The 20,842-nt window shown below is 42.0% G+C and overlaps 1 protein-coding gene across 1 annotated transcript in view; it reads left to right on the top strand.

Annotated features, from left to right (window-relative positions):
* LOC146634967 (P2Y purinoceptor 14-like) overlaps positions 1 to 8,455 on the top strand; it is a 28,782-nt gene extending 20,327 nt beyond the window's left edge. The window contains exons 2-4 of the mRNA XM_085344102.1: positions 6,917 to 7,031; positions 7,137 to 7,396; positions 7,810 to 8,455. Coding sequence (XP_085200228.1) covers positions 6,927 to 7,031; positions 7,137 to 7,396; positions 7,810 to 8,455 — 1,011 coding nt within the window. The 5' untranslated portion in view covers positions 6,917 to 6,926. The remainder of the gene's footprint in view (positions 1 to 6,916; positions 7,032 to 7,136; positions 7,397 to 7,809) is intronic.
* Positions 8,456 to 20,842: the final 12,387 nt, after the last annotated feature.

Genomic DNA, 20,842 nt, shown 5'->3' with positions numbered 1-20,842 from the left:
ATTAAGTAATCCAAAGTATTCAGAATACATTACTCTCATTGAGTAACGTAACGGAATACGTTACAGAATACATTTTAGGGCATGTATTCTGTATTCTGTAATGGAATACATTTCAAAAGTAACCTTCCCAACACTGTAGCTACATGCGGCTGTCTTCTTGTTTGATGGCAGATACTCCCTTCACCCTGGCCAAAAAGGCTAAAATGACCAAAGAAAAAGAGGGAAACAGCTAAACATGAGAGGTTTTTGGACAAAGTTTGTTTTTTTTCCATTGTTTAAGCACTGCTTCCAGCTAAGAGTGATGCCATATATGCCCCATAGCTGCAGAAAAGGCTAACATTGTTATCTTTTTACAAAAAATCAGCTGAATATGAGAGGTTTTTGAACCAATTTTGTGTTCTCCATTCTTTAAGCACCGGTTTGAGCACCGTTTGAGCACCGGCACCATTTCAAAAGTACCGATTTGGCACCGGTATCGGATAAAACCTAAACGATACCCATCCCTATACAGGACAGTAGCTCTCAAGGACTGGAGCTGGAGACTGTTGGGATTAATTTTTATCTGTAAGGCTAATATCTCATAATTTGCATCACATACAGTATTTGTATTTTATTCTTTACTGCACACAGTATATTGTAGAGCAGTTGTGCCCACTCTGATACAAGCAGACACAACACTTTCTCACAACTCCCTCACAGGAATGTGGCCTCAATCATGAATCTGCTGTTATGATATGCACTTTGTCCACTTCTTTAACTCTACAGGCCTGACTGGAGGGCAAGAGGTGGTTGCCATGGTAATGGGAGCGTTGCTAGCAGAAGGTTAAATCTCTATATAAGAAGATGCCCAGAAAGCTGCAGAAGAAGAAACGTGAGCATGTATCAGACCTAAGACACCTTCAACTGATTCCACCAATCATGCTAACATTCTGTTTCTGTGACCCGCAATACAGTTACAATACAGAAGGTCCCTGGTGCTGTGTAACAGTAATTTTAAATTGTAACAATTTGATAATGATTCGTGAAAACGTTTAATTGGAGGAAATTAGTCTTCTCTCATGAAAAAAAACCTAACAAGATTCCTGTTTTATACATTTTAAATATAAAAATCAGTTGATGCATATTTTAGACACTGATATCTATAAATGTTTTTTTTCTGAATTAATGGATTTGGATGAGGAGGGGAAATGGTCGTTGGTTAATGATGGGAAATGGTTTTCTCCAGTGCGTTCATAGTTTTTGGATCAGCATTCAAGGCAGCTGTGGCTCACGAAGCAGAGTGTGTCATCTACCAATCAAAAGGTCAGTGGTTTGATCCTTATTGATCCACATTGTACACTGGAGTTTCTTTAAAAACTGAACCCAGATTTACATCAGCTTCATTGCATCCATTGGCCAGCACCATCAATCGATTGACCTTTGAGCTGAGGAAATATTTGAGTTGTTCAGAAAGTCTTGGGATCCATGACACTTGTTTCAGATGCAATCTAAATTGGCTTCAGGTGCTGTCTCATGTTAGCTGTAGTGATGAAGAGGTGAAGGACATTAGTAAAAAATCAATCAGTGTCAATAAAGTGAGTCAGTGCTAAAATAAGAAGTGTAGCAGCAGCTGATCAGAGAATGACTCGACTCTTTTGGACACGTGTCGTGTCAGTTTAACAGTGAAGACAAAGAGGAAATAGACCAGTGTGCAGGGCAGCAGTGATGTCACTGTGCATTTCCTTAGTTACAGTGGTACCATCACACTGAGAACGGCTGAAGCAACTTTTCCTCCTCGCAGCAGAACCAGAGGTGAGTCCTGATGGTGTCTGATTCTCACATTTAATACTGACAGAAAAACTAAATAAGATCATTTTAAACCAGTCCTGATTTAAGGAACAAAAGTAATTGGGTTAGTGTTTTGGAAGCTAATCTGGACATACGATTACAAGTCTCTTATTGACTAAGGTTCGTGGTGTCCTGGTGCCAGATGCATGGACAAACAACCTTACGCTCAAACATGATAATGTTGTTTAGAACATACTGTGACTAACACATCATTATATTTAGAAAAAAATCAGGAAGGGGTCAAATACTTTTTCAGCACAATATAAAACCTGTTTAACACAAGTTATCAGCAAGTCAGGTTACAAGAGACGATCGATCATTGTGTGTTTTCTGATTTACAGTGATGCCATTAAACCACCAAGGCTTTATGACTTACAAAAATTTAAATTCTAACTAACTTTTAACAACTAATCAGGAAGTTACGTGTCTGAGTTTTCTGTGCAGCAGTTTCAGTGGTCATAAACAGGAAAGACAACAGGGTTGAGGTTAGAGCTGCGCTGTGTCTTTTATCAGAATCAGAATCAGAATCAGAAAGGGTTTTATTGCCAAATGTTGAGTGGGTTTACAACATTAGGAAATTGCTGCGGTGCTTCAGTGCAAACATACTGTTATAAATTACACTTAAATAGACATGAAAATAAAAATAAGAATAAGAATTAAAAGTGCTAATAAGAATTAAAAGTGCTAAGTAGATAGATAGATAGATAGATAGATAGATAGATAGATAGATAGATAGATATGTACATGATATATACATGAGTGCAGGTGGTGATCAGAGCCAAACATGGAATGATGCAGTGAACACAGCGTAGGGTCATGTGTTAGTGGTGGGAACAGTCATATGGTTATTGTTCATGTGTCCAACAGCAGAGGGGAAGAAACTGTTCTTATGGCGAGAGGTTCTGGTGCGAATGGACCGGAGCCTCCTGCCTGAGGGGAGCAGGTCAAACAGACTGTGTCCAGGGTGAGAAGGGTCAGCTGAGATCCGAGCTGCACGCCGCAATGTCCTGGAGGTGTACAGGTCCTGCAGAGATGGGAGTCTGCAGCCAATCACCTTCTCAGCAGAGCGCACAACACGCTGCAGTCTCTGTTTGTCCCTGATAGTGGCTCCAGCGTACCACACGGTGATGGAGGAGGTGAGGATGGACTCGATGATTGCAGTGTAGAACTGCATCATCGTCCGTGTTGGCAGGTTGAATTTCTTCAGCTGCCTCAGGAAGTACATCCTCTGCTGGGCTTTCTTAATGACGGAGGTGATGGTGGGCTCCCACTTCAGGTCCTGGGTGATGGTGGTACCCAGAAAGCGGAATGAGTCCACAGAGGTGATGGGGGTGTCAGTCAGGATGATGGGGGGGAGTGGAGCTGTGTGCTTCCTGAAGTCCACAATAATCTCCACTGTCTTCTGGGCATTCAGCACCAGGTTGTTGTGGCTGCACCAGGACACCAGACGTTCAGCCTCCCTCCTGTAGGCAGACTCATCCCCGTCCGAGATGAGCCCAATGACGGTGGTGTCATCTGCAAACTTGATTAGCTTGACAGACTGGTGGGTGGAGGTGCAGCAGTTGGTGTACAGGGAGAAGAGCAGAGGAGAAAGAACACAGCCCTGAGGGGAGCCGGTGCTGATGGTCCGGGAGTCCGAGACATTCTTTCCCAGCCTCACATGCTGCTTCCTGTCTGTCAGGAAGTCAGTGATCCACCAGCAGATGGGATCAGGCACATTCATCTGGGAAAGCTTGCCTCGGAGATGGTCTGGAAGGATGGTGTTGAAGGCAGAGCTGAAGTCCACAAACAGGATCCTGGCGTAGGTCCCTGGGGAGTCCAGATGCTGCAGGATGAAGTGTAGGGCCATGTTGATGGCGTCATCTACAGACCTGTTGGCTCTGTATGCAAACTGCAGGGGGTCCAGGAGGGGGGCGCTCAAATGACTTCATGACCACAGATGTCAGAGCCACGGGTCTGTAGTCATTTAGTCCAGTGATCCTAGGTTTCTTGGGGACAGGGATTATGGTAGAGGACTTGAAGCAGGTAGGCACATGACATGCCTGCAGTGAGGAGTTGAAAATGCCAGAAAACACTGGGGCCAGCTCGTTTGCACAGTGTCTGAGGGTGGCAGGAGACACACCGTCTGGGCCAGGAGCTTTTCGAGCATTCAGACTCTTAAACTGCTTCCTCACATCTGCTTCATGAATATGAAGAGTTGTGGTGGGAGGAGGTGGTGTGAAATCCTCTTTTGTGTGGGGTGAGGAGGGGGGTGTTGTAGGTGAACAGTTTGAAGGTGGTGATGGCTCTATGGAGGGGGGAGAGGTGGGGGAATTAGTGTCCAAAGTGTCTCTATTGTTGGGGCCGTTGGAGGTGTGAAGGCTGCCTGATGGCTCGTCAAAACGGCAGTAGAAGTTGTTAAGGGTGTTGGCTAAGAGCAAGTCATCAGTGGAGTGGGGGGTTTTAGGCTTGTAGTTTGTAATATTCCTAAAACCTTTCCACACAGAGGCCGAGTCATTCTCTGAGATCTGTTGCTGCATCTTCTCAGAGTGCTGATGTTTAGCAATGTCCACTTCCTTAGTGAACCTGTACTTGGCCTCTCTGTAGCAGTCCCTGTCTCCGCTTCTGAACGCCTTTCTCTTTTCCAGCCACAGCTTTTTGAGTTTAGCAGTAAACCAGGGTTTGTCATTGTTATAACTCACCCTGGTGCGTAATGGCACAATGCTGTCCTCACAGAAGTGGATATAGGAGGTGACAGTGTCCGTAAACTCGTCCAAGCTGTTAGAAGCAGCCTTCATTGTGTCCCAGTCTGTAGACTCCAAACACGTGCGAAGCTCCTCCACAGCCTCGTTGCTCCACAGTTTTTTGGTCCTCACGACAGGTTTGGAGAGCTTCAGCCTCTGTCTGTACGCGGGGATTAGGTGGATCATGACGTGGTCAGAAAGTCCGAGTGAAGCGCGGGGCACCGCACGATAGGCCCCGCTGATCGTGCTGTAACAGTGGTCTAATGTCCTCTCCTCTCTGGTCGGGCATTTAATATACTGCTTGTATTTGGGAAGCTCATGGCTCAGATTGGCTTTGTTAAAGTCCCCAAGAGCAATAATGAGGGAGTCCAGGAATGTCCGCTCCATGTGCAGTATCTGCTCCGCGAGTGCGCACTGAGCTGCCTGCGCATCCGCATCTGGCGGGATGTAAACAGCGGCCAGGATAAATGAAGCAAACTCCCGCGGAGAATAAAACGGTTTGCAGTGAATAAAAAGGTATTCCAGAGAGGAAGAGCAGTGCTGAGCAATCACTGTTACATCTGTGCACCAGCCACTATTGATGTAGAAGCAGACACCTCCACCTTTGGTTTTACCGGAGAGAGCGGCCTGCCGGTCCGCGCGCAGCAGATGAAAGCCCTCCAGCTTGAGCGCGCTGTCCGGGATGTCCTCACAGAGCCACGACTCCGTAAAACATAAGACACAGGAGGAGGCAAAGTCTCTGTTCATGCTTCTCATCAGGTCCAGCTCGTCTATCTTATTCCTGAGTGAGCGTACATTGGAAAGGAAGATCCCAGGAAGAGCAGTTCACAGTCCGCGTTTCCTCATACGCACGAGTGCACCGGCTCGCTTACCTCTCTTTCGGCGTCTCACTTTCCTGATCAGAGTCTGCAGTAAATCTGCCGCAGATGCGACAAATATTGGAAGTAAATCCACAGGTGTTGTAGTCCTGTAGTTAAGAAGCTCTTCTCTGGTGTAAGAATATCCAGAGGAGTGCCCAGACACAGAAGTTATGCACAAAAACAAGACAGAAGTAATGCACTGAAGCACCAGGGCATCCATACGCGGCGCCATCTTGGATATGGTTTACAATTTAACCTGGAAGACATAACAACAGAAGTAACTTTTCATCATCACAAAAAACTGCAGGTCCAGCTGGATTCTCAGACTCACATCTTTTGTGCTTCTGCTGATTTTAAAAAATGACAATTATCATTTTTAATAGTTCCTGACATGTGGAGCAAAAACAATCAATGATTAATAACACAGCTGAGTTCAGCGTTCAAGAGATGTCAATCCAGCATCATGATAAAAAATACTTTTAGTTAACTGAGCATGCAACCTCAAAGTTCATCTGTTCCAAGTAATTAGTTTCTCTCTGGTCCCAGTGTGTACCCTCTCGTTTCCCACCCTCTCGTTATCCTGCCTGTATTTAAGTTAAGTGTTTCTAGTTTCTATTTTTTTTAGCTTTGTATGTTTGTGCTTTAGCGTTCAGTATTAGAGTAATTAAAGCTGCCTCTTTTAGTTCACTCCCTTTGTTTCCAAGTCCTGCTATTGGGGCCTAGCTCTGCCTGCCACACAGTCATCGTGATAATTTCAATGTCAAAGTCAATTTTACTTATATTGCACATTTCATTCTTTAAAGGAATTAAAACAGCAAAACAAAACATTGAAATATATAAACTTGCAGGCAATTCGAGTAAATTCCTTTAACTTGATATCCAAGCTCATTGGAGTCCAGGAGGCCTGCCATGACTGCCCTTCACCGTCAGGCCTGGTGTCAGTACCATGTGCACTGGAACGTGAACATATAGAGGAACGTTATGTTCAGCGATGAGTCCAGGTTCTGCCTACAGCTCACTGCTTCAGCTTGTGCTTAATGGATTGTCATAAGATTCATGAGAGTGTTGACTTATCTTTACTAATGAATGCTTCCTTCCACAACTAAGGTACTAATGTACAGAATGTGTGTAGGTGCATGTGTGTCTGTGCGTTTCCAGCCATACCATACATAGACATACGACCTTTCAATGAACTTAACGTGTGTGTATGAGCTATGCTCAAAAAGCAGAAGCATCTTGCTAAACTCTAAAAACAGAAACTTGCAATTGATCATATCTGAAATGAACATTTAAAGGTGTGAAATCTCGCATTTTAATAGAACAGAACAGTCTGGTTTAAAGCTATTGTATGCTTCCTTCCACAACTGCAGACTGTAACCTGTAGCACAATATCTAAAATTGTTCCAACATTAATTTAACACAACAAATTAAGAGTGAATCATTTTAAAAAATGAACCTATAAATTCAGTTTAAAAGACTGTTTTTTTAAAGTGTTTTTTTTTCCAGCACCAGAAACATGGTTCACCCCAAAAATGAAACACTGTCTTTGGACCAGAACTGTGGTAATGTCGACACATCAGCCAACCCTTTCTTTATGCTGGTCTACAGTCTGGTGTTTCTGGTAAGTTTCAAATAATCAGATTGTGGTTTTTTTTAAGGAACTGGTTTAAGGTTCTCTGTGCATCTACAAACGTCCTGTTCTCTCGTCCTCTCTGTGTCTCTACAGGTGGGTTTACCCCTCAATGGCTTCATCATGAAGTTTTACTGTTGTCGGGCTCGGCAGCAGGCATCCAGCAGCTTGATGGTCTACCTGAAGAACCTGACAGCTGCTGACTTCATGCTCTGCCTCTCTCTGCCACTGCGCATCGCCCACTACATCAGCAGCTCTGCCATGGTTCAGCTGCTTCACTGCACAGTTGGAGCTTCTGCTTTTTTCCTCAACATGTACGCCAGCATCATATTTATGGCGTACATCGCTGCCAATAGGTAAGAAACCTTTAACGTTAAATTAGAGGGGCCTCTAATTTAACCTTTTCTTGGCTTATGAAGCTTATAATTTGTTTGAAGTAATGGCTTCCTATTTAATCGCTGTGGAGGTCCAGAGGTTGAAAGCTACCAGGGCTTTAAACTGACCCCTGCTTTTCCTTTGGTGAAGATGAGGGCAAAGAGAAAAAGAAAGAAGAGAAGAGACAAAGAAAAAAAAAAGAGAGAAAAAAAGGGAAAAAAGAAAGAAAAAGAAACCTTTAACGTAAAAACTAGATTAAGTGGTTAAGTACACACCCTGTGCTCCTCACAAAAGCATGAATGTACCTTTTTCTGGCTCAGTATTTACTTTTGCAGTTTTGGCACTGTTGTGATTAGTGAAGTTGTATTCTGCCTCCTTCCTCTTCTGTCTGCAGGTATCGGAAAATCGTACATCCTTCAGGAACTGTACGAACAGTACGAACTGCAAGAATCATCTCTGTCATCACCTGGGTTATTCTCCTGGCTCCAACAATCACTTTTATCAGCTTTTTTATCAGCTCCAAGGAACCTTTGACCTCTAATTACTGTGTTGATTCCTTTAGTTCATCAGTCAGCCTGCTGTACAAAATCCTCCACACCTTCTCTGCAATCATTGTCCTCTTAGTCTTCATATGCCTGGTCTTCTTCTACTACAGCATCTCCCGCAAGGTGTTGCAGGCACAGCAGAGGCAGCTGGCCTCCTCTGGCTCTGAGAAGCTGGTGAAGTCTCGCAGGAACATGTTGGTGCTGGTCAGCATCTTCTGCGTTTGCTTTGTCCCCTATCACCTGGTTCGTCTTCCCTTTGTGTTTCTTTCGAACAGCTGCTCTGTGGGTCGAGTTTTGTACTACCTGCAGGAGGCGGCCGCCATGGTGTCAGTTTTCAACGTCTGTCTGGACCCTGTTGTTTACTTTTTCCTCTGTAAGACTTTTCGAGCTCAGGTGAGAAAGGCGTCCAGGAGGACCAACATCCAACAAGCAAATGAGGAGAGCGAGAGCAGCAGGGAGCAGCTGGACATCACTACATCAACACCAGTGATGTAAGGCAACGTACAGCATTTTATAAAATGACGAGATTTGCTTTTGTTTTGAGAGTCCGATTAGTGAAACCAGTATCATGGATCCCCGTCCTCATGAACCGCAGGACTTCTTCTGTGCTCAGATATCAACATGAGGCTGAACTCAGCACAAACACACAGGTGTCAGTGTTGCTAGCATTTAGCTTTAGCATGAATGAAGTGAACCAGTGTGTGGGCAGATTCAAAGAAAAAATGCATATTAAATATCTGTCTCTGGAAACAGTTTTTAACATTCACACGTATCCAGATGAGCTTTTTATCTCTCGGCAGTAATCTGTACATTTGATAATAAAAATCTTAAACTCTAAAAGGCTTGGAAATGAATTTACTGCTTTTGCTTATAAAGAAAATATCTAAGATTTCCAGGCTGGTTTGCTTCTTTACTGTTTTTCAACACAGATGTTTTCACATGTTTGTTCGGCACTGGAGCTAAAAAATAAGTAAATAAATAATGTTTTAATGTTTTGTTTGGTTGTTTCAAACAATTAGTGATGGGATTTCCGGCTGTTTTTAGAGAGCCGGCACTTTCGGCTCCGAACCGGCGTTAACTGAACTTTCTTAACAGAGCTACCTAGATCACTTAAATTACTCAATTGAAAGCATGTGTGTATTGTTTGTGTATTTATACACAAACACTCATATACATTCAAATAATTTAAAAAAAAAAAGTTCATTTACTTGTTACTACCACACACCAAATCCGGTCGTTGGTACTTCCTGGCTTGTGTAGCCACTAAGTAACAAAAGCTCAACACTGCCCCTAGCATCCTGGAGCACTTCTGTTGTGTTTTGTACGTGTTTTGAAGTTTGTATGTGCTCTGTCTCTAGGGGCCACCATAAATATACTTTTATTTATTCACTCCACATAAAATGTAATAAATAAATCATATAATACTAAAACCAACTAGTCACATTTCAACTTTTAACTATTTAAATTTTCAGCTTTTTTCTTTTAAGGAAATTTTAAGTGAAACAACACAAAACACTGCAAACCACAACACAATTAAATATAAATTAAAATATGAAAACAAAAAGAACATGCACATTCTCTGTCATATGGGCCTGCATGAATAAACTTTCTGAATCCTTTATCATCTGCAACTGAAAATAGTTGTGGATGATTACTATACCTTTCTAATGTGACGTTGTTGTCCCTGGCTCTTTCTCTCTCCCTCCCGCTCTGTTCCTGTGCTACTGCGAGTGTAACTACCGCCCCTCCCCCCTCTGCCCAGCGTAAAGCACAAGGCTCGCATGCGGAGTGAAGCGGGAAAAAAGTGCAAGAGAGGGTGAGAGAAAGGAAAAAAGAAAACCCAACGGCTCGCAATAAGGAGCCGGCTCGTGTCGTTCACTTCAAAGAGCCGGCTCTAAAAGCCATTTCGTTTGCGACCGACACATCACTACAAACAATTATATGTTGTTCCTCACTGGTCAAGCTGCCCCTTTTTTGACTCCCACACTGATGCTTTTCTCTGCAGTTTGCACCATTTGTGAGACTAACAGTCTCACTTCCAGGTGCCTATTGTTGTAATTTGGTAATGTATAGATAAACCTGAACTGAAACTTCTGCTGTGCAGCTTACTAAGAGGTCCTCTCACGGCAGTGTGCAGTCACACACAAGAACAACTTAAATGACATTACAATTGTTGCACATTACTCTAAAATCATGAGACTGACTTTAAGATCACAACCTCATTGAAAACATAAGTATTATTGTCCCCGAAAATAGCTCTAATATATTAAGAGAATACAGCAAATGAGAACACAGGATGGCCAAAAAATGTCCTTTAATATGAGATCTTCTTGTTTTATTGGAGCAGTAACGTGCCATAACAAAGAATAAGTGCACCTAAGAACAAGTATCACTGCTATGGAGTTTTTCATGTTTTACATACAGACTCAAGACTTTTTTATTTAAACACTGGTGACAACACATGTTTAATTTTCCATCAAACATTTCTTTCAGTCGTCTGCGTTTATCAGTGCTATGTGTGACTCATTTTTATTCAATAACCACAAAGTACAAAAATGCAAGATTAAACATTTTATTATAGATAAAAAGATAATTAATTACACATTCATACAATGAACAAGGTTTCTATAAAAATTACACACAGTGTAAGAAAAACATTATAAAAGTTTCATCAAAATATGAAATGCTTTCATATGATTAACGATTTTCTTAAAGATCATGTTCTTTGATGATCACATTACATGTGCCACATTTTAAAAGTATAATATACTTAGAAAAGTGTTCACAAAAGAGCGATGTTTTAAGTGGAAGAAAAAGCATGGATGTGATGAGGGGACCAGAAACACTGGATCACAGGGCAGCTGGTACGGATTTGCGGATTTTTCTAGTGTCTGCAGAGCTGGTGGTTTCAAAAACTGCAGTCTTCACTCATCAGAAGGCCGTAAATTTGGCTGCTTGGTCAGATCAAAACCGTCCCCCAGGCTCTCAGTGGAGCCTGTGTCTCTTAAATGACTTTATAGAGTCTGGGAGGAGTTCGAGATCGTGGCCGGGGGTCATCCTGTGAGTCAGAGAAATTGTCATATTACACACTCTGGCTGCTGTGTGAAGACACAGTTTAACTTTTCTCTGGGATCCTTCTGAGTGTGTGATAGTCTCACGCTCAGGTTGCACATTTGTAAATCTAACTTTCCTTTTTATCTAAATTTTCCTTTTTTGAATTAAACAAATGTAAATAAAATGTAATAAAGCTTTCCATCCGGGCATGCAGCCTCCAGCTCTCCCCATCCTCAATGTTACAAAAGCACAGGTTTTACTAAGAACAACCTTTTGTACTAATAAGATGGAAGAAATCTCCTTCAGCATTCACAAAGTGGACTATTTCTCTCGCCTGATTGTGTTTTAGGGAAAAAGCAGCTAATAGATAGTTAATGGGTTTTGTATTCGTTGTTGGTTTATCCTCAGGATTTTCTGTGAGTCTGTTGTGGTCAGTGCAATCCTCCATGCTGTTGCATGCTGGGAGGAGGGTCAGGTCGAGGGTCACAGATGTCAACAGACTGAATGAACTCATCTGCGAGGCCAGCAATGTTGTGCGGATGGAGCTGGACTCAGTTAGGGTGGTGTCTGAGAGGCAGATGTTGTCCAAGATAAGGACAATGGTGGATAATACTTTACCGGAAGTACTCCTAGAGGTGAGAAACGTGACTAATTGAATCCAGACGCTTGACGAATTGCATCTGGTGTGAAAAAAGATTTATGTTTGTCCAGAGAGGGAGGGGGTCGTTGCTGGGGGGGCATGGTTGAGGAGAGTTCAGCAGATTTTGTGATGAGTCAGTGGAGATCCGAGTGCATTCGGCTGTATAGAGACCGAATGATCGCAGCAGTTGGTGAGTAGAGGTCTACAAATGTAAACATTTTTTGGCAAAGACTGAGGGCTATTTCGTTCTTTTTACAATAGTGGATTTAGATTTATTAAGAATTATTATTTATTAAGTGAGAGAAAGAAAAAGAGTTTTTCTTCATTTTTCTTCGCTTTTCTTTGCAAGCTCCTTTGACTTCATTTTTAGAGCTACTTTTACAAGGACAGATATGGACATTTTTGACACGATGCACAGTGCAGATGAATGAGAAGGAGGAATTCCTCCTATCTATGCTTACACTCAGTGAGCTCCTCCCTAATGAATGTCAAGTTATCATCTCCATCTCCATCCTGTGTGTGTGTGTGTGTGTGTGTGTGTGTGTGTGTGTGTGTGTGTGTGTGTGTGTGTGTTGATTTATCCCACTTTTCGAGTTTCATCTGTAGAGCGGTGTACTCCGGTGCACAAAATAGAAAACAATTTATTCTGAAAAAATGCAGATGAAGAGTTGTTTGTTGACAGTATAGATCGTCTGTTTTTAAGCCGGCGATGGTCTAGCTGCCAGTCATTTAATAGACCAATATTTTTTATTTATTTAAATTGTGCTAACTCACTTTGTTCCACACAGCCCAGCAGTGGCGGTTAAACTAACCTGTTTTTGGATCAAAGAAAACCATCAAAGCATGAGGAATGAGCCCAGGAGTCTCGGCTAAAAAAAAAAAGCACTAACCACTACTTTCTTATGTCTACTATACAGGAGTTGCTGCTCACACCCTGAGTTACACTAATGAGTCTGTCAGATGTCCCAAATGTCAGGCTGCACGCGTACTCACACTGGACTCCTCATGGCCTTATTTCCACGAGCCCTCGACTCAGCTGCAAAGTGCTTACAGGGTCAGTTTCCTTTTCACCAGAATTATCTGCTGTCATCCAGTCATAAGTTGAGCAATGGTTTAACCAATTTTCCATCAAACCATAAAGGGAAGCTGGATTTTAATAGAACCTATACTACGCAATTACTTTTTATTGAGTTCATGCACTGTCTCTGAAGCACCCCCAAGAATGGGCTAAAATCGTCCCTGGAGTACAGTGCTGCAAATACCGCGAGATCTGCGACTTTATCACTTGAACGGGCGGCTCTTAATTCTCCTGCACGCGCTTTTTGGTGAGTTCGCGAGAACGCGCAGGAGATATCAGCTGTCCGGTGTGCTTTCCAGTCACAGACCGTGTGCGCTGCTGGTGGATTCACACTGTAGTGATGCAGGAGAACCAGGAGCTGGAGCAGCGGACTGCTGGAGCCCCCACCTCCTCCTCAGGAGCCCAGGTCAGTAAGCAGGACGCGTGGGTTTATATCTGATCCTTCTCGGTGTGGGTAGAAGAATACACGAGTATCTGCCGGTTTTTGCCTCCGCGGCTCTGAACCTTAGTCAGGAAACCGCTGGCTGTTCTGGGATCCGTGACTGGCTCGTAGACGGTGTTGTGGCAAAAAGTGATTGCCTGCAAAAAAAAATGATTTCCACTGTTTCCGTGTGTTTTTTATGTGTAATATCTTTAAGTATGTTGCTAAATTATTAGTTTCAGATGTAGCCATTCTTGTATTTTGCTTGTTTACATTATTGTATTTTGCACAACTCTGTTGCTTGTGAAGCTCGCACACAAGAATTTCACTCACATGTGCTGTACCAATGTACCTGCACATGTGATGTGACAATAAAAGTGATTTGATTTGATTTGATTTAAATAAACTTTTGTGAACAGGTATTACAGAGGGGGTTATATATAAAATTTAAAAAATTACCTGTTTCTCAAGTATCTTTATTACTGTGTCATTGTACTTACATTATAATCAATCAGCTCCCTTTTGTCCACTTAAAATATGTTTACAGAACCATTGTTGCAATTTCAGCTGTCCTCTTGGCCAGATTACTCTTAAAAAAGACATTTTTCAAGTCAAAAAGGTTTTTTCTCACTGAGGCTTCATCCGTGGTCTATGCCTGTAACACGTGTTTCTCCAGTGGAAATGTTTAGAAGCCTTTTCTCTGCTGTTCAGCCCTCTGATTCAGTCCAGCGCAGAAGTCCCGACAGAGCATCCTGCTGTTAAACAGCAAAGACCCAGTGCAGCTGCCAACTGGTGTGGATAACCCGAGGTGTCCCGCTAGACTCCGACAAATCTAACAACAAACATATAAAACAGCCAAACATTCTAATAAATACGAAGCAAACTGAATAATATCTCCTACAGCGGGTCTCTCACATTAAAATCATTTTCACTGCTTTTAAATAATTTCTTAATAAATCCAAAACATTTCCAGTGAAATTAATGTTTTAAATAAACACAATAAACTGTTTAAATTATTTTTAAAAATCAACGTAAAATACGGATTTTAAAAAATGTTATAAACGAATAAATATCCTTTAAAGCTGTCAATGAAACAGTAATATGTATGTTCTTGTGTTGGGGTGGTGCAGCCTTAAACATGAGGGAAAGTAATGACAGTGACAATAATGTTAATGATCCAGGGAAGCCCCACTGGGTCATCGTGCAGGGCTCAGCAGATGTGCAGCTCTTCCTTAGATGTGGATAAACTCACAGGCACACGTGCCACATGGTGGTGCTGTACAAGAAGAGGGTCGCGGGTATGAATCCAGTCTGTGCTGTTCATATGTTCTTCCACTGTCCAGAGGATCACTGTGATTCTAAATGAAGTCAAAGAATTGTATGATCCATCGTACCAATCGTTTTTCTCGTGACAGGAATAATGAAACAACTTTTTCGGGGGGGATAATGGTGGAGGCTTTGAAGCAGGTGGGTACAGTACATGTCCTCAGGGAGGTGCTAAAGCTAACAGTGTAGGTCTCTGATGGAGTCACAGTCTGGTCCAGCTGCTGATGTGTGTGTGTGTTGGCTGGCATGGCACACACACCAGCCATGAATAATCAAAGGGCCTTTTCATTAGAACCTGCTCAGATTAGCTCGACTGGTTTTCCATAGAAATTGACAGACCACGTGACTTTTGCGCATTGCATTGTGGGTACGAGTGGCAACATAATCAAAACACTGCATTAAGCGCTAGCATTTCCAGCACTGGTAATCATTAATCATTAATTCTGCGTCTGGTTTTGAAAGTGACAATGAAGGAAAGAAGCGGAGAGTGGATGACGAAGCCATCCTGAGCCTGTTCGTTTCCGACACTGGAGAAGAGGACTTTGGTGGTTTTAGTGCAGGAAGAAGAGAAAGATGGTGAATGACTGACTTTTCTTCTTGTTAAAGCCGTGTCACTGCACCTGAGCCTAAAAGGTAGGCCCAATCTATTTTTCTGGTGTGCTGTAGGTTATTGTTATGTACTACATTTGTTACTCATTTATGAAGCACAGTACATGTTTCGTACTTGTAATTACCGCTACTTGTACATATACCTAAAAAGTTATGCAAATATGTACCCATAACTTGTTTTTCAAAATATTAATAAAAGTGATGTCTCCAAACAGCCATCTCTTTCCTGACAGTTCCCTTTGTGCATATTCTCTTACATATGACATGTAAGTCAACATTGAAACACCTGCGGCTTTTAGTCAGGTGCGGCTAATGTATGTACAAAACAGGATTTCCCCCTGATTTTAGCTAATATTCAGGTGCGTGTTGTAGTCCGGGAAATGCAGTATATGGTCCTAAGTGTTAGTAACTTCAGATCCCTGCAACAAGCCCAGGTCCAGTTTACTTTGTGATTTGGACTATTCCACTTCACAGCTGTTGTTACTTTTTTCTTTTATCTCGTGTACAGGCCAACGCATCTATTTGTCGTTTCAGGTTGTAGTATTACACAACATTTTCAGATCTAATAGAAATAGAATGAGTGTTTTGTAATTCATTCAATGCATTGTCTTTATTTATAACTGGCATTATTGTTTCATTCTATCATAGAATCTTACAAGAAAGAGGCAACATTGTATTCCATCATGCTGTATTATTTATCAGCTGCTTCGGTGAAAAACAAATCAACAATGCAACCAAAAAACATTGCAAAACAACATACTGGAAAACAGTTATTCATCACTTGATTGTTTCAATACAACACTTGGGCACATATATGCGGGACTTTTGTGGCTGTTTTGATATCGCTCTCTCTCTTAACCGATCAAATCTCGCTGTGGTAGCAGCTTTAAACTCGGTATGACCCAGGTTGATAGAGGGGGCCCAGTCTGGATCGCATTCCAGCATTTTGTAGGCTGGTTTTCCTACAAAACACAACAAACATTAGCCCGCAAAGCCACAGTGAACAAAGCAGCACAGCGCAACGAATTCAATTCAAATTAAGACTTATTTGTAACCTACATCAACAATTATGTTATGATAAAATATGTATTAACTACAACAGAAGACTTACCTTTGTGGAAATGCTTGGAGCAGACTAACATGTGAGCTGGAGTGTTCTGAGACGTTATATTTGGTCTTTGAATGGCTGCAATCCAGGCCATCCGTCGGCTCTTTGTTATTTCGGAAACATGGCTTGAACAATTTCTCTTCCACGACGGAATCCAATAAAAAATCTCTTTACCCGTCGGCTTCCCGGTGCTGTCATGTGACTATTGCAGTTAATAATACAACAGCTTCTTGCCATTTTTTGTGTTTCTTTTTATCGCTGTGTGACTGTTTTCATGTGAAAGCCTACATGCGCTAGTACCGCTTGCCACTCGTACCCACAATCCTTTGTGGTTTTACCCTGGAATGACGTCACATTTTCAATCTTTGGTCGTGTCTAAATTCATGAGCTGCATCCTCCTGAGGACGCATTTGTAGACCGATTACGTCATAGCGACACGCCGAAGGCTGTCCAAATTCGTAGACTCCTCCGAATGCAGCCGACAAATGCGTCCTCCTTTTCCCCGAATTTGAAGGGTGTGTCCTTCATGGCCTACCATATCCCAGAATTCATGGCGCGGCGTCAAACAGAAAACTGATTAAACAGAAGTGTGAGATGGTCGAGAATTTACGCCAGTGTCCTGTTATATTTTAGATAGCAAGGAGCAGACGGCCGAGTTTATTATACTCCACCGAGACAGCGGTGACGCTAATCAGAAGGCTAGACCGTCCAATTTCCCCAGCCGTTTACTTCCGGCCTACCCGACCTTCTGAGGACCCGGCCCACGTAGACCGCAATGGCTGGGTCCTCAGGAGGATGCAGCCCATGAATTTGGACACGATCTCTATTACACTCGAGTAACACCTAATTGTCGTTATAGCAATGCAGCAGAACATCCCGTGATATCATTTGTATGCAACACAAACACAAGCAGGGTCTAATTGTGGTCATAAATATTTTGCGCAGTTGTGAGTTTTGTACCCTTGTAAACATAAAATATCAGAAAATGTTTGTGCATCTACAGATGAGAATTTGTGTTTGTAAAAGATATTTACACAAGTTACTTTAAAAAAAATTGCTAAGGTCTGGTTACAGGTACAAAGCAAAAAACCACTTGTTTTTGCAAAGTGATTGGTCAAAGTCATGTCAATCAGTTGGAGGGGTGCTTTACTGAGCTCCTTTCAAAAGCACCCCTCCGGCACGCAGACGGGATATTTAAACTTGTGATTGACATGACATTGACCAAATAGCTGAAAGGAATAAAAATTGGGTCAAAATTTGTGCTTGCAAGTTGAAACTCCAACACAGCCAGGGAACTTGAGCGCAGTTTTACATGTAGTTTCTTGCTTTGTATCGGTAAGTAGAACTGAACAAAAATAATTTATTACACAAATCTTTTTTGCACACTCATAATTTTCATCTATAAATGCACAAACCTAAAAATTTCAGATATTTTGGTTTACAAGGCTACAAAACTCAGTTCACAACTACGCAAAATATTTATGACCACAATTAGGAGATCAGCAAAGCGAGCGTGTACCTGCTGCTCGCTTTATGGCTTCTTGTCAGACTCGGGGAGCATGTTGTTGTTATTGTGGGCATCATTTCCCTCATTGCCGAGATTAACAAATGGCAAATTTTTTCATGTTCCAGTCATAAGTGTAAAGATAAAAAACTATATGATCTTCTGGGTCAAAGGTCAGCGTCACACTGATTAAGATGAAGGATCAGCTCCAAACTTGATTTAATAATATAATATTCATAATGATCTCTTTCTTGGTTTGAGGTATTTAAGAAATGTCAATACAGCATACAACTTCACACTGACACACAAAGATTGATATATTATATTAATGTTTAATAAAAACACAATAAAACATCAGTTTTAGTATAGATCTCTCTGAGTGCTTGTGTTTTATTTTTTGTTCCTTCGTGGAGTCTAACGTCACCGCTCTCTCTTTCTGTCTGCTGTTTATTCAGAAACAGAAGAAGACTGGACGTACTGTGCACCAGTGCCAGGACTGCAACAAGACCTATAAATCCAAACACAATTTAAAGCTTCACCATAGAATTCACACCGGAGAGAGACCGCACAGCTGTGACGAGTGCGGAGCAGCTTTCAACGCTTTAGGCGCTACAAATCCACCAGCGCATCCACACAGGAGAGAAACCCTACAGCTGTGAAGAGTGTGTCGCAGCCTTCGCAGTTTCGAGTACACTGAAAAAGCATCTCCGTGTTCACACTGGAGAGAAACCCTATGTTTGTAAACCCTAATGCTCAGCTCTGCGACCTGAGTGCTCACACTGTGCATCCAAATTTTAGCTTGGTAACATGAAGTGTTACCAAAGCTTATATTATATAGCTAAGATATAACACAAAATCTGTCTCTTGCTCTTCCTCTCTCTCCATCTCTGTCTTTCACTCACACAGACACACAGCACCAACAACATCAACTAAAATGCTAATGAAAAACACTGACTTACAACACAGCTGCAGTTGAGCAGAAATGTCCATCCAACTTCTTTCGCGGATGTTGCGATGATAATTTTGTACGGCCAAATCAAAAAGGCTCGGATGGGCTTGCCAAAGTTCTACTAGTTCATCTTTTTCACTTCTGTTTCTGTATTTGCACACGCGGAGTGTGAGATGTTGCGTTAAATTGGCTCGTGGCATCGCATCTATAGTGTGATACCCTCACAAGTGGCAACCATGTGACCGTACAATTGCTGATCGGGAGCTGGTCCATCCATCCATCCATTTTCATCCGCTTTGTCCGGGGTCGGGTCGCGGGGGCAGCAGCCTAAGCAAAGTAGGCTTAGGCCATTACATGGGGTAATGAGGCGTTAATCGCGTCTCATTACCCCATGTATACTACATGATGCATGACACACGATTAAGGCGAAACTCCCCAAATCTCGGTTAGCGAGTTGATGCTGACAGCACTAAGTAAAACAAAAGGAAAAGTCACATTTATAAAGAGTCGATCTCGTCTGAAAATGGGCCATAAATTGCACCGTGTATGCCCAGCTTAACTTTGACACAAAGGCATCTGCTGTGATGTTTACACCTGTGGTGAAGTCTCACTAGTGTCAGATTTTATTATATACACAGATATAAAAATATGGATATGTACAGATAAACGATCCAAATTATAATATTTCTGTCTGAGTCAAAATTGATTGGATCAAATCAATTATGGAAATCAGATACCCAGCACTGTTTTCTTTTTTCTGCCAAATATTAGCTCATTTTTTTCAACCTAAATTTTATCAGCTTGATAAAGAAATGACTGAAACACTCTTGTGAGGCCTGTTTAGTGGACCAATGTTGATCTTAACTGATTTAACTCCTACTCCTTTTCTTAGTTTAAGTTTATCGTTCTAATCGTTTTTGCTGCTTTATATTTTCAATTTAATTTTGTTGTTTAAGGATTTTTGGCAACACGGTGGTTAGAAGGTCCTGAGTTCAATTCCACCATCAGGCTGGGGTCTTTCTGTGTGGAGTTTGCATGTTCTCCCCATGTTTGTGTGGGTTCTCCCCGGATGCTCGGCTTCCTCCCACCATCCAAAGACATGCACTTTGTGGGGATAGGTTAATTGAAAAATCTAAATTGCCCATAGGTGTGAATGCTGGAGTGAATGTGAGTGCGAATGGTTGTCTGTCCCTATGTGTTGGCCCTGCGACAGACTGGTGACCTGTCCAGGGTGTACCCGCCTCTCGCCCTATGACAGCTGGGATCAGCTCCAGCGCCCCCCGCGACCCTGAAAAGGATAAGCGGAAGTGAATGGATGGATGTTTAGGGTTTTAGTTTTAGGTCTTTTTATTACTGATTTTTTTTTATTGTGTTCTTTTCTTCATGTTTGCTGTTCTGACTTGTTTAATTCATGGCTTTACTGTGAGGCTTTACATGTGGGGTTTCACAACTTGCATTTGCACCTGGATTAAGATGTGCTTTCTAAATAAAGGTTTTCTTTCTTGACTTCTGAACCAAATAACAGCTTATGAGGTGGTAACTACTGGGAACATGTCCTCAGGGCGCGAGTCCCTCTTGTTTTCTGGAGTAAAAACTTGTTCAGCATAACTGAAGAATAAAGGTGCACTAAACGATGAGGATGATGTTCAGTGGTGGTGGTGACACATACAGGTTGCACAGCTGTGACTTCCAACCAACATAAAATCAAGATCATCAAAATGTAACGACCTCGACAGGAAATCTGCAATGACCCAAACGCTTTAATAGAGTTTAATGAAAGAATAGTTTTTGCCTCAGGATTTTACAATCAGTCAATGCCAGTGCTGATTTATGAGAAACATCAATCCAGTTTCATTTAATATAGGATTTAAACAGCACCAGATGACACAAGGTTAACAGACAAAAGATAGCATGAAAAAAGAATAATGCACAACTAAAAGCAAAGGCCTGAAATATTATTTTATGATTATTTGCTGTTTTTGTTCATCTTTAAAGACTCTCCTGAGAGACTGTGAAAAGCTGCCAGGGAACCTGAATTGTTTCAGGTAGGTGGAAAACATACAAACACCGCAATAAGAAAATAACACAAGTACCTATATTAAGAGGAGTCGGCGCCCCACAAACAGCTGTGGACGGCCTTGTTTGTGTAAACTCTTTGTTATCGAGAACAGATGAATAAATATCGTCACTTCA

This window comes from Diplotaxodon limnothrissa, linkage group LG3 (genome assembly GCF_057381915.1).
Source record: "Diplotaxodon limnothrissa isolate DT_005_m linkage group LG3, D_limnothrissa_male_GT1.1, whole genome shotgun sequence".
NCBI classification, from domain to species: Eukaryota; Metazoa; Chordata; class Actinopteri; order Cichliformes; family Cichlidae; genus Diplotaxodon; species Diplotaxodon limnothrissa.
Note: the sequence above shows the minus strand (reverse complement) of the source record. Positions and strands in the feature narration are given on the sequence as shown.